Source organism: Microcebus murinus, chromosome 15 (assembly GCF_040939455.1).
Source record: "Microcebus murinus isolate Inina chromosome 15, M.murinus_Inina_mat1.0, whole genome shotgun sequence".
In the NCBI taxonomy this organism is placed as follows: Eukaryota; Metazoa; Chordata; class Mammalia; order Primates; family Cheirogaleidae; genus Microcebus; species Microcebus murinus.
Genome location: NC_134118.1, coordinates 23150444 through 23166009, shown reverse-complemented (window position 1 = coordinate 23166009; position 15566 = coordinate 23150444). Strand labels below are relative to the sequence as shown.

The following is a 15566-nucleotide window of genomic DNA, read 5'->3' as shown; positions in this document are numbered from 1 at the left end:
TTATAATATATTTATAATATATCTATATATTTATATTAGAAATAAAATATATTTATAACATGGTCAATTTGTCCAAATGAGACTCAAAACCTGAATTTTGATCACATTGTCTCCATATTCCAACCAACTAAGTGGGTTTCTCCATCAGAGCTCAGGTGCCTCAGTGCAGATTTGGGTTCACCCAGGATTAGAGTTTTGTCAACAGGTATGATTAAAAGAGGAACTGAATTTTTGCTATATATATATATATATATATATGGAATTTTTGATATATATATATGGAAGATTGTGAAAAATGTTTAGCTATATTTTCTTCACTGTATATTTTTACATTTGGCTAATTCATATATAAGTTATTTTTACAGCCATTATGGGATAGAGACCTGCCTTCACTTTTTTCCCATATGGTTTTCCCCTCACTTCAATACAGTTATTTGAATAATCTATTCTTTTTTCACTAATTTGAAACACCACCTTTATCATATACTAATTTTTCATATATACTTGGGCCTATTGTTATATATATACTTTCATATATACTTGAGTCCTATTTATATTTCTAATGAGCATGTTACTTTAGTATGTCTGAATGTGAATTGTGTTTCCTTCTTACCCTCTAGTTTCTATGGTTCAGACTCTGCAATCACTAAGAGATGAAAAACTGCTACAGACCATGAGTGACCTTGCTCCTGGCAACCTCCCTGCCCAGCAGGAAGTACTCAGGACTCTGGCTCTGCTATTAACCAGAGAGGACAATGAAGTTAGTGAGGCTGTGACACTTTTCTTGGCAGCAGCCTCCAAAAATGAGCATTTCAGGGAAAAGGTAGGACACTAAATCATGGCCATCAAGTGAGAAGTTTGTTTAATTTTCTGTCATCTACTACTATTGTTTTAACTTCCATTCTTTTATAAAATGATTTCTTCTGCTTATTAGTGATGCATACTCTGTAAAATAATTAAAACTAAAGGAACCAGCCTGGGCAAAAGAGCAAGACTTCATCTCTACAAAAAAGTAAAAAATTAGGCCAGGTGCGGTGGCTCACGCCTGTAATCCTAGCACTCTGGGAGGCCGAGGCAGGCGGATCGCTCAAGGTCAGGAGTTCGAAACCAGCCTGAGCAAGACAGAGACCCCGTCTCTACTAAAAAAATAGAAAGAAATTAATTGGCCAACTAATATAGTTAGAAAAAATTAGCCAGACATAGTGGTGCATGCCTGCAGTCCCAGCTACTTGGGAGGCTGAGGCAGCAGGATTGCTTGAGTCCAGGAGTTTGAGGTTGCTGTGAGCTGGGCTGACGCCACAGCACTCACTCTAGCCTGGGCAACAAAGCGAGACTCTGTCTCAAAAAATAAAAATAAATAAATTTTTTTAAAAAAGTAATTACTGTTACATTTCCTGTGAACTAACATGACTTATAGTGATTATTACTCATTTGAGTTAACATTAAGTACTACAGGTTTTATAAATTAAATATTTAGGAAGAAAAGAGTTTGGCAAAAATAAGAAAATTTACTTTTATAGACAGAGTTTTATTCAGAGCATCCATTTGCCATGTATCAAACTTAGCCCATCTGAAACCAGACCTTCTCACCGGGACTTCCACCTCCTCCTGTCTGCCGTATTTCTGCCTGGATGCCTTTTTCTCATCCAACTTCCCAACTAAAATCTACCCCATCGTTTCCTGTCCAGTGCGGACATCATTTCTGTGAAACTCCCTTGGCATTCCATGAGATCTCTCTTCTCTATCTGACCCACTTAGCCTCTTGTAGCGTTCTCATGGCACCTAATACATTTCTTCTCTACAGTTCTTTCTAAATAGCTTTAGCATTTCTATCAGATCTAAGGGCCCCTTGAAAGCCAGAATCATAATTTTGTATCCTCTAATTTCATATTCCTCAGAGTCCATGACCTAGTAGAATATAAGGAATCAATTTATTGAATAAATAGCTCTTTTCATCAACATGAATTTTAATAAAAAAATTTTTTTGCTCTGAAAGTAGTGCAAAATGCCTGGTTACATGCTATAGTTTATCTCAGGGTGTAAAAATGATAATATACCTCTCAAACTATGAACAAATCAAAATGCCTTCACCATGTCCCTCCTTCTCTTTCAGGCCTTGCTCTATTACTGCGAAGCACTAACAAAGACAAACCTCCAGCTGCAGAAGGCGGCTTGCCTGGCCCTGAAAACCCTCGAGGTAAAGCCCAGGCTCAGAACCCCCTGGCAGTTCAGCTTTGAGCCAGGCTAACCCAACTATAGACACCAGCTTTCCTTTTGCATGTGAAAGTACCTCTTTTAGTGGTATTTCTCATCTCCTTTGTGCTGTGTATTCGTTTTGGGGTCCTGGTCTTCCCTTAAACAGGAACTATATGTGACTCTGTTTTGTTAAAGTCAGTCAATGGCAGTTTGCTTTTAGGACTGTATGAGAAAAGTATATTGTCTCCCAAAAGAGAGATCATATGGGGATTTCACCAATGTTTATAGTGTACAACACACAGCAGCGACAAATAAGATTTGCAAAGAAGCCGGGCGTGGTGGCTCACGCCTGTAATCCTAGCACTTTGGGAGGCTGAGGCGGGCGGATTGCTCAAGGTCAGGAGTTCGAAACCAGCCTGAGCGAGACCCCGTCTCTACCAAAAATAGAAATAAATTAATTGACCAACTAAAAATATATATACAAAAAATTAGCTGGGCATGGTGGCGCGTGCCTGTAGTCCCAGCTACTCGGGAGGCTGAGGCAGTAGGATCGCTGAGCCCAGGAGATTGAGGTTGCTGTGAGCCAGGCTGACGCCACGGCACTCACTCTAGCCTGGGCAACAAAGTGAGACTCTGTCTCAAAAAAAAAAAAAAAAAGATTTGCAAAGAAGTGCGGAAATTCACTGTGACACTCAATTCCCCTGTCCTTCCTCATCAACTCTCTTTATTAAGCAGCGAACCAATCTTGATCATGTCAGAGGGAGGTGCCAGCGAGCAGGGAGCTAGAATGTCAAGGAAGAAGTCAAGGAAGGCTGAGAATTCCCAACATGGAAGAGTTTCCCCCTTCAACAGGAGAGATTTAATGTTTGACTTACCCTCATCACCACAAATAAGTCTAATCTGTTTTGAGAAAAGAATGAGAAGGCCGGACCAGGCACAGTGGCTCATGCCTATAATCCTAGCACTCTGGGAGGCCAAGGGGGGTAGATTGGTTGAGCTCAGGAGTTCGAGACCAGCCTAAGCAAGAGTGAGACCCTCTCTCTACTAAAAATAGAAAGAAATTAGCTGGACAACTAAAAATATATAGAGAAAAAATTAGCCAGGCATGGTGGCACATGCTTGCATCCCAGCTACTCAGGAGGCTGAGGCAGGAGGATTGCTTGAGCCCAGAAGTTTGAGGTTGCTGTGAGCTAGGCTAACACCACGGCACTTTACCCTGAGCAAGAGAGTAAGACTCTGTCTCAAAAGAAAAAAAAAAAAAAAAAAGGCCAGGCGCGGTGGCTCATGCCTATAATCCTAGCACTCTGAGAGGCTGAGGCGGGCAGATCATTCTAGGTCAGGAGTTCAAAACCAGCCTGATCAAGAGCAAGACCCTGTCTCTACTAAAAATAGAAAGAAATTAATTGACAACTAAAAATATATAGAAAAAATTAGCCGGGCATGGTGGTGCATGCCTGTAGTCCCAGCTACTCAGGAGGCTGAGGCAGAAGGATCCCTTGAGCCTAGGAGTTTGAGGTTGCTGTGAGCTAGGCTGATGCCACGGCACTCTAGCCCAGGCAACAGAGTGAGACTCTGTCTCAAAAACAAAAACAAACAAAATTAGAAGGCCAGACCTTAGTACTTGGCAAAATCTTGGATGGGCTCCTGGGACTAGGGGCAGGGACCTGCAGGCCTGATGGCACATGAAGGAAAGGATTAACACCCTCAAAAGAAAAAGTTAATGACCTGTGACCAAAAACAGCTCTGGGAAATTTTGCCTTCCTTGTTACTTGGTCAAAAAATTACCTTCAGGTTGCCAAAAAAAAAAAAAAAAAAAAGCCCGCGATGATTGCTATTTATTTGAGTGCTCTCCTGCTACCTTGTGACATGTCAGTGATGGTGATATAGACTTAGTGTAAACAAAGACACAAGGATACAGTGATCTGAATGGGTTTTCATGGATTTACATGCTGTGAAGTTTAAAGTAGAGGCTATAATTTTAAACTCTGGAGTATTCCAAGTCTGGGAGCACTAGATTCTTGCCTCTTTCCTTTTCTTCCATAGGATAGCATCATTGGTGCCAGCTAAGACCTCTTTCTGGCTGAGCACATTGGCTCACGCCTGTAATCCCAGTACTTTGGGAGGCCAAGGAGGATCACTTGAGGCCAGGAGTTCCAGACTAGTCTGAGCAACGTAGTGATACTCCATCTCTATAAAAAAATTTTAAAAATCAGCTGAGTGTGGCGGTGCACGCCTGTAGTCCCAGCTATTCTGGAGACTGAGGAAGGAGGATCACTTGAGCCTAGAAGCTTGAGTTTGCAGTGAGCTATGATGATGCCATTACTCTAGCCTGGGTGACAGAGTGGAACCCTATCTCAAAAATTAAAAAATAAAAATAAAATAAAAGAACTCTTTCTAAACCATCCCTGGCCCCTCTATGTCCTGAAAAAGTCTCCATGCACCATGATATGAAAAACAGTGCAGACTCACAATTTCATTCACCCAAACTGCTGTCAGGGGCCATAATTATTAACATTAATGATAGCTAGCAGACATCCCACATATTTTTTCTATTACCAACTTGGAGAAAACCTTGAGAGATCAAGGCCTTCAAGTGTTCTTCCAATTTGGGCGCCCCGTCTGTCTCAGTGAGCTGGACTAACCCATGATCCTCAGGGTCCTCAGGCTGCTCACTCAGGTGTGCCACATTCTGGCACCTGGCACCACCACTACCGCTTCGTAAACACAGCTTTCCTCCAAGAAAAAACCCAACAACATGGCCGGGCACGGTAGCTCATGCCTGTAATTCTAGCACTCTTGGAGGCCGAGGCGGGCGAATTGCTCGAGGTCAGGAGTTTGAAACCAGCCTGAGCAAGAGTGAGACCCTATCTTTACTATAAATAGGAAGAAATTAATTGGCCAACTAATATATATAGAAAAAATCAGCCGAGCATGGTGGTGCATGCCTGTAGTCCCAGCTACTCGGGAGGCTGAGGCAGGATTGCTTGAGCCCAGGAGTGTGAGGTTGCTGTCAGCTAGGCTGATGCCACAGCACTCACTCTAGCCTGGGCAACAAAGTGAGACTCTGTCTCAAAAAAAAAAAACAAAAACAAAAAAAAAAAACAGAAAAAGACCAACAACATAATTTGTTAGCTATTCTCTCCTCCTCAGGAATCTCAGCAGGAGCAATTTTGTCTTGTGGAAGGCAAACTTCCTTTCTTCTACTTGCCCTAAATAGTGGTGTTTAAGGCCCTATGCTGAGCCCTCTTCTTCCTCGACGTGTTCTCCCTGGGTGAAAAGCTCTCCTGTGGATTCCATCATCATCTACACGCTAATGACTCCCAATATTTCCAGTCCCGGTCTACCCTTCCCATTGATTTTCCAGCTTGCTGTTAGATGTCTTGCCTAGGGAATTACTTCAAACCTCAGCTACCCTCCCTGCCACTGCTAGTGTTTGGTACCACACTCCTAGTAGCTCATGCCAGAAACCTGGAAGTCAGCAGTGACTCCTCCCTCCCCTCATCTTCCACATCTGGTCAATCCTGTGGATCCCACTTCCGATCTGTCTGCTCTTCTCTGTCCCCGCTCTATTCAGAGGTCTGCATCTTTCACCTGGATTAGAGCCACCTTCCTACCTCCCTGCCTCCTTACTGTCTAAACTCTCCTCCTCTCCACTGTAATCAGAATGCTCATAATAAAATGCAAATGCAAATCCTGCTTAAAACTCTTTCATGATCATAGAATTAAGAAGGAAATATGAATTAAGACCTGGACTTAGGGCCGGGTGCGGTGGCTCACGCCTATAATCCTAGCACTCTGGGAGGCCAAGGCGGGCGGATTGCTTAAGGTCAGGAGTTCAAAACCAGCCTGAGCAAGAGCGAGACCCCGTCTCTACTATAAATAGAAAGAAATTAATTGGCCAACTAATACATAGAGAAAAAATTAGCCGGGCATGGTGGCTCATGCCTGTAGTCCCAGCTACTCAGGAGGCTGAGGCAGGAGGATTGCTTTGAGCCCAGGAGTTTGAGGTTGCTGTGAGCTAGGCTGACGCCATGGCACTCACTCTAGCCTGGGCAACAAAGTGAGACTCTGCCTCTAAAAAAAAAAAAAAAAAAAAAAAGACCTGGACTTAGAATTACATTCAAAACCCTTCAACCCTTCATGTAGCTTGCAGGGCTCTCCTCAATTTGGTCCCTGCCACCTTTTCCAAACACATCTCGGCCACCTCTGGATGCTGGGCCTTGTAACAAGCTATTTCCCTTGCCTAGAATTTATTTCCTTCTCCACACCCCCAAACATGCCCCTGGTCCCCCCAACACACACACATGCACCTACCATGTGCCCAAACGTGGCTAACTCCTCTAGGACATCACTCCCTCCATGAGGACTTCCCTGACCAGGGCAGGCTCTGTTTCCCATCACGTTCAGCCCTAGCACCCTGACTCAGCCCATCTCTCATCATCAGAATCACTTTACTTGTTTAGCAGTCTGTCATTCCACTAGACTAAACTCTCGAGGGCTAGGACCACGGCTGGTTCATTGCTGAAGTTCTCATGCCTGTGAACTGTCTGGCTCATAGAGTGTTCAATAAATGTTTGTAGAATAAAATAAATAGAAGAATTCCCATCATGGACCTTTATTCTCCTCTATCTTGGTATATAAGCTAAATATTAAGAATTCTTAAATTAGAGCTATTTTTGGAATCAGTGTAATATGGTGGAAAAAACTAGGGACAATGGGTTCTGTTCCAGAAAAGCAGGCTAGTCATATAGTCTGGAGTCCTCTGTGAGAGGAGGAAGTTAGCTGATCATCAGAGCTCCTGCAAGTATGAATCCTGGGCCCCCCCAGGGAATCCCGATGTAGTGCGTCTGGAGTAGCACCCAGGGATCTGCACTTTAAAGGAAGCCCCCTAAGTGATCCCAACTCTCAGCTAGGGTTGGGAGCGCGCCTGGGTAAGATGGTTTTACAGTCCCTACCAACTAGGAAATGCCAACTCTCATGGAACTCCAGACCTAAATGTCAGATCACTACCGAAACTGTTTTTCCCCCTATAGGCTACTGAAAGCATTAAAATGCTGGTGACATTGTGTCAGTCTGATACTGAAGAAATCAGAACTGTGGCCTCAGAAACCCTCTTGTCTCTTGGTGAGTTTTTTTCTTTCTTTCTTTGCTTACATGATTGTTTGCTTCTGACATTCTTAGAAAGAGCAGTAAGGAAAAGTTTCATGTACCTTGTTTTAGCAATTTTGCGCCCGTAGGCTGTGTATTCACACGCAGAGTATAAGGAACCGATCAGTGTCCCTCTCGCCACAACTCCTTGTTCTGTTTGGATGCTGAGAGTGAAGTTGGTTCTCTGGAGCCTTTCTATATGGATTAGTCTATCTGTGTATTATTTGGAATCAAGAACACAGAAGTCAAACCACAATGCAGAGGCAGCAGGAATCGAGGTTGGGCTGTCAGGGTGGGGCAGGCAACTCCTGGAGGACAATGACTGGTTGAGGCACCAGGGCTGCATCTCCAGGGAATGCTGTAAGCCCTGAAATACCCCAGCCTGACCCCAACCCCAAGATTAACCTCTGATTGCCCTGCTGGCCTCTGCCCCTCTGAGCCCTGACACCAAAGAAAAGAATTGGAGTATTTATTTTATTCTAGGATGTACAGATAACCCTTTCTTTTCACTTTACTTTATAAAGGTTCATGCCTATCAAGTTTCATATTTTTATTCTTTTTTGGGACCTGGGAAGGGAAGGAAAGCCTTTCTTAACTCTGCATTAAAAAGTATAAATAAGACCGGGTGCAGTGACTCACACCTATAATCCTAGCACTTTGGGAGGCCAAGGCCAGAGGATCATTTGAGGCCAGGAGTTTGAGACCAGCCTGGGCAACATAAAGAGACTCTGTCTCTACCAAAAATAAGAAGAATTAGCTACTTGAGAGGACTCAAGGATCCCTTGAGCCCAGAGTTCAATGTTGCAGTAAGCTATGATTGTACCACTGTACTACAGCCTGGGCAACAGAGCAAGCCCCATCTCTAAAATTTAAAACAAAAATAAGTATAAATAGTTGTTATAAATAATTTTACTACAACAACACATTCTTAAAATGTAAAAACTATACTCTCGAAAGTCCTCAAATATAATCCAGTCTATAATACTACTTGGAAAAAAGCCACCCTAGTTTGACTATAGTAGCTTAATAACATAAAAGAGAATCTCATGGCATTTATAATCACCATGAAAATCCTATTCATTGTTAGGCCTTCTTTCTTACAATTGAGGTTTATGAGGCTTTAATGAGACTTTGTTCTGCATTAAAGATATCATTCATTGCACAGAAATCTTAGCCAGCATATGTTTGTTTAAAGGATAAAACCGTTATTCCTTATGGCTGTGTTAAGGCATAGAAATTATTTAATTCTCTAAAAATATACCCAGGTCCTAGCACTCTGGGAGGCTGAAGCGGGCCGATTGCTCGAGGTCAGGAGTTCAAAACCAGCCTGAGCAAGAGCAAGATACTGTCTCTACTATAAATAGAAAGACATTAATTGGCCAACTAATATATATAGAAAAAAATTAGCCGGGCATGGTGGCGCATGCCTGTAGTCCCAGCCACTCGGAAGGCTGAGGCAGCAGGATTGCTTGAGCCCAGGAGCTTGAAGTTGCTGTGAGCTAGGCTGACGCCATGGCACTCACTCTAGCCTGGGCAACAAAGCGAGACTCTGTCTCAAAAAAACATAAAATAAAATAAAAATAAAAATATACCCAGGGTATTATTAGTTTAAACTCCATTGGGGGCTGGGGGAAGGGGGAAAAAAAACTCCTTTATCTCTTAGTATTCCAAAATAACAATAAAGGCAAGCCAGGCGTTTGCAAAGCATAGCCAATGAAGCTTCTATTTCCAATGTAACCTAAGGAAGTTGATCCCCATGGAATATGCCCCAGGATTCACTTGAGCCGAGCAAACAAATGGCAGATCTCCAGAAACAGTCAGCACACCTGCCTCTCCTTAGCTCCCCACGCGCTGCGCACGCCAGGCCCAGCCCGTTCACACCACCAGTGCGCGGTTCTCCACATCGGCTGCACGTTGGAATCACCAGGGAGGTTACAAACACACCCATGCCTGGTTCCACGCCCGGACATTGCGCTTTCATTGCTCTGAAGTGTGCTCGGCAGTGGACTTTTCAAAGCCTTCCAAGGCAACTCAACATCATGAATCTTCTTTAATTCAAGTGCACAAATATTCATGCATTTTTCTCTCATACAGATGACTGAATACAGTGAAAATATTATTTTCAATGGGAATTGATGAGACGCTATGACAAAGGGCGGAAGGTCATCACAGGCTCTCAAAAAAACCTCAGGACTATAACTATATACCAACCAGCATGGAATTATTGCAATATTTTAACCTAGAGCTGTCCCATAGGTCCCTCTGTGATTATGGAAATGTTCTATATGTGCACCGTCCGATACAGCAGCCAGTAATCATATGTGGCTATCAAGCTGTTCAACTTGTTTACCATGACTGAGGAACTAAAGTTTCAATTGTAATAAATTTTGAGTACAGGTGTTCCTGGACTTATGAAGGGGTTATGTCCCAATATTACTGGTCATAAATTGAAAATATCATTAGGTCAAAAATGCATTTAATACACTTAACCCATCAAACATCATAGCTTAGCCTAGCCTACCTTCAACATGCTCAGAACACTTACACTGGTCGACAGTTGTACAAAATCATCTAACACTAAGCCTATTTTATAATAAAGTGTTGACTGTCTCAGGTAATTTACTGAATACAGTGCTGAAAGTGAAAAACAGAATGGTTGTATGGATACTCAAAGTACAATTTCTACTAAATTTATATGGCTTTCACATCATTGTAAAGTCAAAAAATGTATGTCAGGGACAGTCTATAATCATAAGTCGGGGACTATCTATAATTGCCATTTAAATTTAAATAGCCACATGTGGCTGGTGGCCACTATATTGGACAGAGCAGTTTTCATCATGGCTATGGCCATTCCAGTGTGTCCTGGCTAGACCTCGGCCCTGCTTGGAACCACATTACCTGAATCCCCAATTATCAGGCTCTTCCTCCTTTTACACCCTGCCTACTTCACAAAGCTTTTAAAGGACTAACAGACATAGATCAAAGGCCACTGAAAACTAAATGTTAATAAGACTGAAACATCCTGAGAGCCCACCCCAGTTGTATCACTAATAATATTGGGTAATTCCCGTAGAGGACTTCCTCTGTGCCAGGCACCGTTTTGAAGGATCAGCATAGGTTAGCTCATTTGGTCCCCCCCCCCAAAATCCCATGAAGGAAGAAGCACAATTAGTCCCATTTTACAGAGGGGCACACTAAGGCATGCTGAGGAGGTATAACTTATGATGGACACCCAAATACAGCCAGGCACTGAGATGGAAACCTGACACTCTAGGCCATTCTACTCTGTGGGACTCTAGGGAAAGAACTTAAGACCTCAATACTGGAATCTCTTCTTGAGCAAAGTAGGAACTGGTGGGTATCAGTGGTTCTTCAGATGGCATTTGCTCCCTGAGGCATCCACAGGGCTGCGTGTGAGTGGGCACAAGGGGAGCGTGTGAACAGCCTAGCTCAGGCCCTCTGCCTCTCCATCTCCCTCTGCCCTCAACTGGAAAGGTCCTGGGTTTAATCTGTTTATATATTAGGGTTTTACAAAAACATTTTGTTTTAAATAAGGGTTCTACCCTAAAGTAATAAACAGTTGAAAAGTATTACACTAGGAAAAATATATTATAGCATTTGCCTGTGGACAGTCAAGGCATGCAGATTAACAAAAATCTCTTTAAATTGGTGGGCTTTTGCTTACAGGAAATTTTCCAGCAAAGTTCTTTTAAATACAGGAAAATCTCTGGTTTTGTATCTAATATATTCCTGAAAAAGTTAAATGTGCAAAAAAAAAAAAAAAATTCAACAGAATTCTGGTTTATTGGAAGGTTTCTATTTCTGGAGACTACAATATATTATAAAACCCATAATTACACTCCTTTTCTAAAACCCACTCATACCTATATATTTCCAGCATTTCATGAATCTTTTTTTACTCTTGTCTTCCTTCACAGTGAACTTCTGATTGAACACAACTAATTATTTCTTTGTCTCACTTATATTAAATGGATGAAAGCCTGCTTATCACTTGTCTCTGTACTGCATTTTCCCATTTTCTAATCATTTTTATTAAAATAGGAAAAATAGAACAAAATATTAAAATTATTTGCAAATACATGCTGGCTGTTCAAGATGGTGCTATGGACAAAACTGAACTAGCTGGCAGCTAAGAGAAGATATTACCATGCGTTTACATAGCAAAGAGTAATTTTTTTTAACTGAAGTTTGAAAGGCTAAATTTCACTTTTGGCAATGATCATGTAGATGTATAAATATATAATATACACCAGTCAAAGTTTTGTAAAACTTCAATGCACTGACGTCAAGGATCAGCCACACTGAAATCCCTAATGTATTTAAAATATAATCCATGTGATTGCTTAGAAACAAATCTATTATGTGAAATTATCAACATCAATGGCCATAAGACTTCTACTTTGTTTCACATCCTAGCATTCTTTTGGTCTCTGGTACTAGCTCAAAAGTTCTTGGTTGTTCTAAACATTACTTAGAAAACAATAACATAATTAAGAATAACAGAAGAAGACTTTTCCTTACGTGAAGTTAATATAGCAATTACAGCAATCCATACTGAAACAATTGATATTAATTTGAGTCATAAATTAAAAGGTTAAGTTCGAATTGGTGTTCATGTTTTAATGTTCTATATCCAGGAGAAGATGGGCGGCTGGCATATGAACAGTTGGACAAATTTCCTCGGGACTGTGTTAAAGTTGGAAGTCGTCATGGAACCGAAGTTGCCACAGCTTTTTAATTGCAAGTTAACTCTGCCTAACAACTGTCTTAATATCTGGCCCTTTTCATCCAGATGGTGCTGTGATTTAGCTGGAAAGTGTTTAGAACTTGAAGAGTTCTGGAAATTTAACATGTTACAGAGAGAATTCAAATTCCGGTTTCACAGTACCTAACTACTTTTCCTTTGGCCAATAGAATAGGGCTATGTATAATTCAGTAGATTACATCATTGGTTGTGTCTGACAATACTCAGTAAAAGAGTTTATCTTAATATGTATGAAATTTTAAAATAGCCATCTTTATACTTTTTTGGAAATTCTTCTAAAAGCTTGAAATAGTCATGTGATAACTTCGATAAATATCCTATGCCTTGCAGTTTTTCCTCTGTCGTGTTCTCAGGATTGAGTGGCCCCCTTAGCTACCTAATTTTTACTTTCAATACAAAGCACAAAAAATAATTCCTTCAAATAAAAGTTTGCCTGTGAAACCTGGCAAAATGACCCATTGTAAGAATTTAATTTTTTTATTTCATTTTTTAACCTCTCATTATTTCTTTTGTTTTTTTCCCCTCCATCCTGAAAATTCTCAAATCATGTTTCTATTATGGTAAAAAGATAAGTAGGTGATGAAGAACTACCTTATTGAGATTATACCCGTACTCTTAAACAAAAACTCAATTCTTAAGCTTTTTTGTTTTCCCAAGTTAACGAGAGCCATTTTTTATGATACTCTTACCATAGAGGTATTTTGCTGCTAAGACAAACCAAAACCAAAAGTTGTGGATAGACAAAGCTGTGATTGATTCTCTTTGAGGTATAACCTGAAAGGTGGAGGAATGCTAATGGGGTAGGAGTGGTCCCTGCTTCTGTAAAAGTGACCACAAGATTGGGAAGAAGGATGCCCTGAGGGATAGTTACTGCCACAGATAAATCTTCACCACCAGGTAAGATTTCCTGGCCAAATAGTTAAAACAACCGTTTTCATTATTGCCTCAACATCAGAGTAGCAAGTTCATTAAACAAAGTACAAAAACCATTCAGTAGCTCTTATTAAATAACTTTTCTTCCTCTAAAGAATATACAAAGTGGGTGGAGTTTGCCAAGGTATCAAAACAATATGTGTGAGTGTAATTTAAACTGTGGAATATCAACTGTACTGTGGACATGTTTGTATGAAATATCATTTAGATGTTGTTTTAAATATTTACATTCTAGCAAGACTTTTAAAAAGGACTCATTTTAAAGTAAAAATTATTTGTCAGGCTTCTGGCAAACAGTTCTTTCAACTGTGAAGTTACAATGTACATATTTGTATATTTATAAATATTATATATATGCATATATCCTTCATTTTAAAGGTACATTGTACAGTCTATAGGTAGTATTATAGTCTATAGTCTATGTTAAATGGTTGAAATGGTTCTCTTTATAGAAAGTCAAATTACAGATCCTACAGGATTTTTTGTTTGGTTTGTTTTTATTTTTTGAATATTGCATGAGTAATTAATTCTGTATCTTTTCTATTCATTCTGTATTTTATGTTTGATTGACGGAGTGCTTTTAGTTTTGTGGCATTTGTACTCATCACTTTCGGTCATGTAAGTTAAAATAAAAATTATTTTTGAATTACTAGTCTCATGTACAGGCCTGATGTATTTTTTTTTCACATGCCTTTTTGGAGTGGTATTTACACAACATCCTATACCGTGTGCTCAACTTGAAATTTTTATTTTGAAATTCCTTTATACATAGGGATAATAGGTGGGGCGGAGTGGCTCACACCTATAATCCTAGCACTCTGGGAGGCTGAGGCTGGAGGATTGCTTGAGGTCAGGAGTTTGAAACCAGCCTGAGCAAGAGTGAGACCCCGTCTCTACTATAAATAGAAAGAAATTAATTGGCCAACTAATATATTTAGAAAAAATTATCCGGGCATGGTGGCACATGCCTGTAGTCCCAGCTACTTGGGAGGCTGAGGCAGGAGGATTGCTTGAGCCCAGGAGTTTGAAGTTGCTGTGAGCTAGGCTGATACCGTGGCACTCACTCTAGCCTGGACAACAAAGTGAGACTCTGTCTCAAAAAAAAATAGGGATAATAAATCTTCTGATTTGTTGTCAAACTAATTGGGCAGAAGAGAGCTGTGTGTCACTGTTGTGGCATCTATGAGCAGAGTCTGTGAGCCCCTTGAGGATAAAAAGCCCTCATTTATTCGTCTACATTCCCAGCCCAAAACCTGCCCAGTGTCTTCACAAGAGAGCACCCCCTACCTCTCAAACTCATAAAAGTATTTACCAAGGGGTTCATTAAATATCAGTGATTGCATTTACTGAGTCAACAGTAAAAACATTTTCCCCTATACATTTTGGCTATACTGTTTAATTGAGTTGCCTTAGTTACTTTACAAAATTATAAAGTTACTCGTAAACCTAAATTTAATGGAAAACATCAGCACTTCTCACCATGTCAGAAAAACAAATCACTCAAATAGGAAAAAAACAAAAAACAAAAAACACAAAACCTTTTATCCCTAACATTTTCCTGGAGACAGTACTTCTTTGTTAAATATTATTTTTTGATTTCAAAAAAGTTCTAAATACACCTTGTGCAGGGAATATTATTTGGCTAAAAATTTAATCTCTAACTTTTCATTTATTCAACAAGTATTTGTTGCATACTTACTAAGAATAAGGTGTGTGCCAGGAACTGTTCTTGGCACTGGAGATACAGCAGTGAAGAAAAAGCAAAACACATATAAATCGACAGGCGTGGTGGCTCAAGCCTGTAATCCTAGCACTCTGGGAGGCCGAGGCAGGAGGATTGCTCGAGGTCAGGAGTTCGAAACCAGCCTGAGCAAGAGCGAGACCCTGTCTATACTAAAAATAGAAAGAAAATAATTGGCCAACTAAAAATATAAAAAAATTAGCTGGGCATGGTGGTGCATGCCTGTAGTCCCAGCTACTCAGAAGGCTGAGGCAGAAGGGTCACTTGAGCCCAGGAGTTTGAGGTTGCTGTGAGCTAGGCTGACACCACGGCACTCTAGCCTGGGAAACAGAGTGAGACTCTGTGTCAAAAAAAAAAAAAAAGACATAAAAATCGCTGCCATTGTCTGCCCAAGGGAAGACCAGGCAGAGGAGGGAAGTAATGGACACACGAGGTTGGGTGGGCAGAGGTAATGTGGGGGACAAAGACCACAAGGTTAAAGACAGTGGTCAGAGAAGGCCTCACAGAAAATTACATTTGAGGAATGACCTAAGGAACAAATGGGATGAGCCACGTGGAATATCTAGCAAGAACATCGCAAGTAGGATGTATAAAGGCCTTCAAAAAGAGCCATGTGGCCGGGCGCGGTGTCTCACACCTGCAATCCCAGCACTCTGGGAGGCCCAGGCAGGCGGATTGCTCGAGGTCAGGAGTTCGAGACCAGCCTGAGCAAGAGCAAGAGCGAGACCCCGTCTCTACCATAAATAGAAATTAATTGAC

The 15566-nt window shown here is 41.0% G+C and overlaps 1 protein-coding gene across 5 annotated transcripts in view; it reads left to right on the top strand.

Moving 5' to 3' along the window:
• Positions 1-13718, top strand: part of RIPOR2 (RHO family interacting cell polarization regulator 2) — a 207802-nt gene extending 194084 nt beyond the window's left edge. For all 5 annotated transcript variants that reach the window (XM_012741349.2, XM_012741341.2, XM_012741342.2 and 2 more), the window contains 4 exons: positions 621-823; positions 2114-2197; positions 7230-7320; positions 12006-13718. In XM_012741349.2, the coding sequence (XP_012596803.1) occupies positions 621-823; positions 2114-2197; positions 7230-7320; positions 12006-12106 (479 nt within the window). In that variant the 3' untranslated portion in view covers positions 12107-13718. The remainder of the gene's footprint in view (positions 1-620; positions 824-2113; positions 2198-7229; positions 7321-12005) is intronic.
• Positions 13719-15566: the final 1848 nt, after the last annotated feature.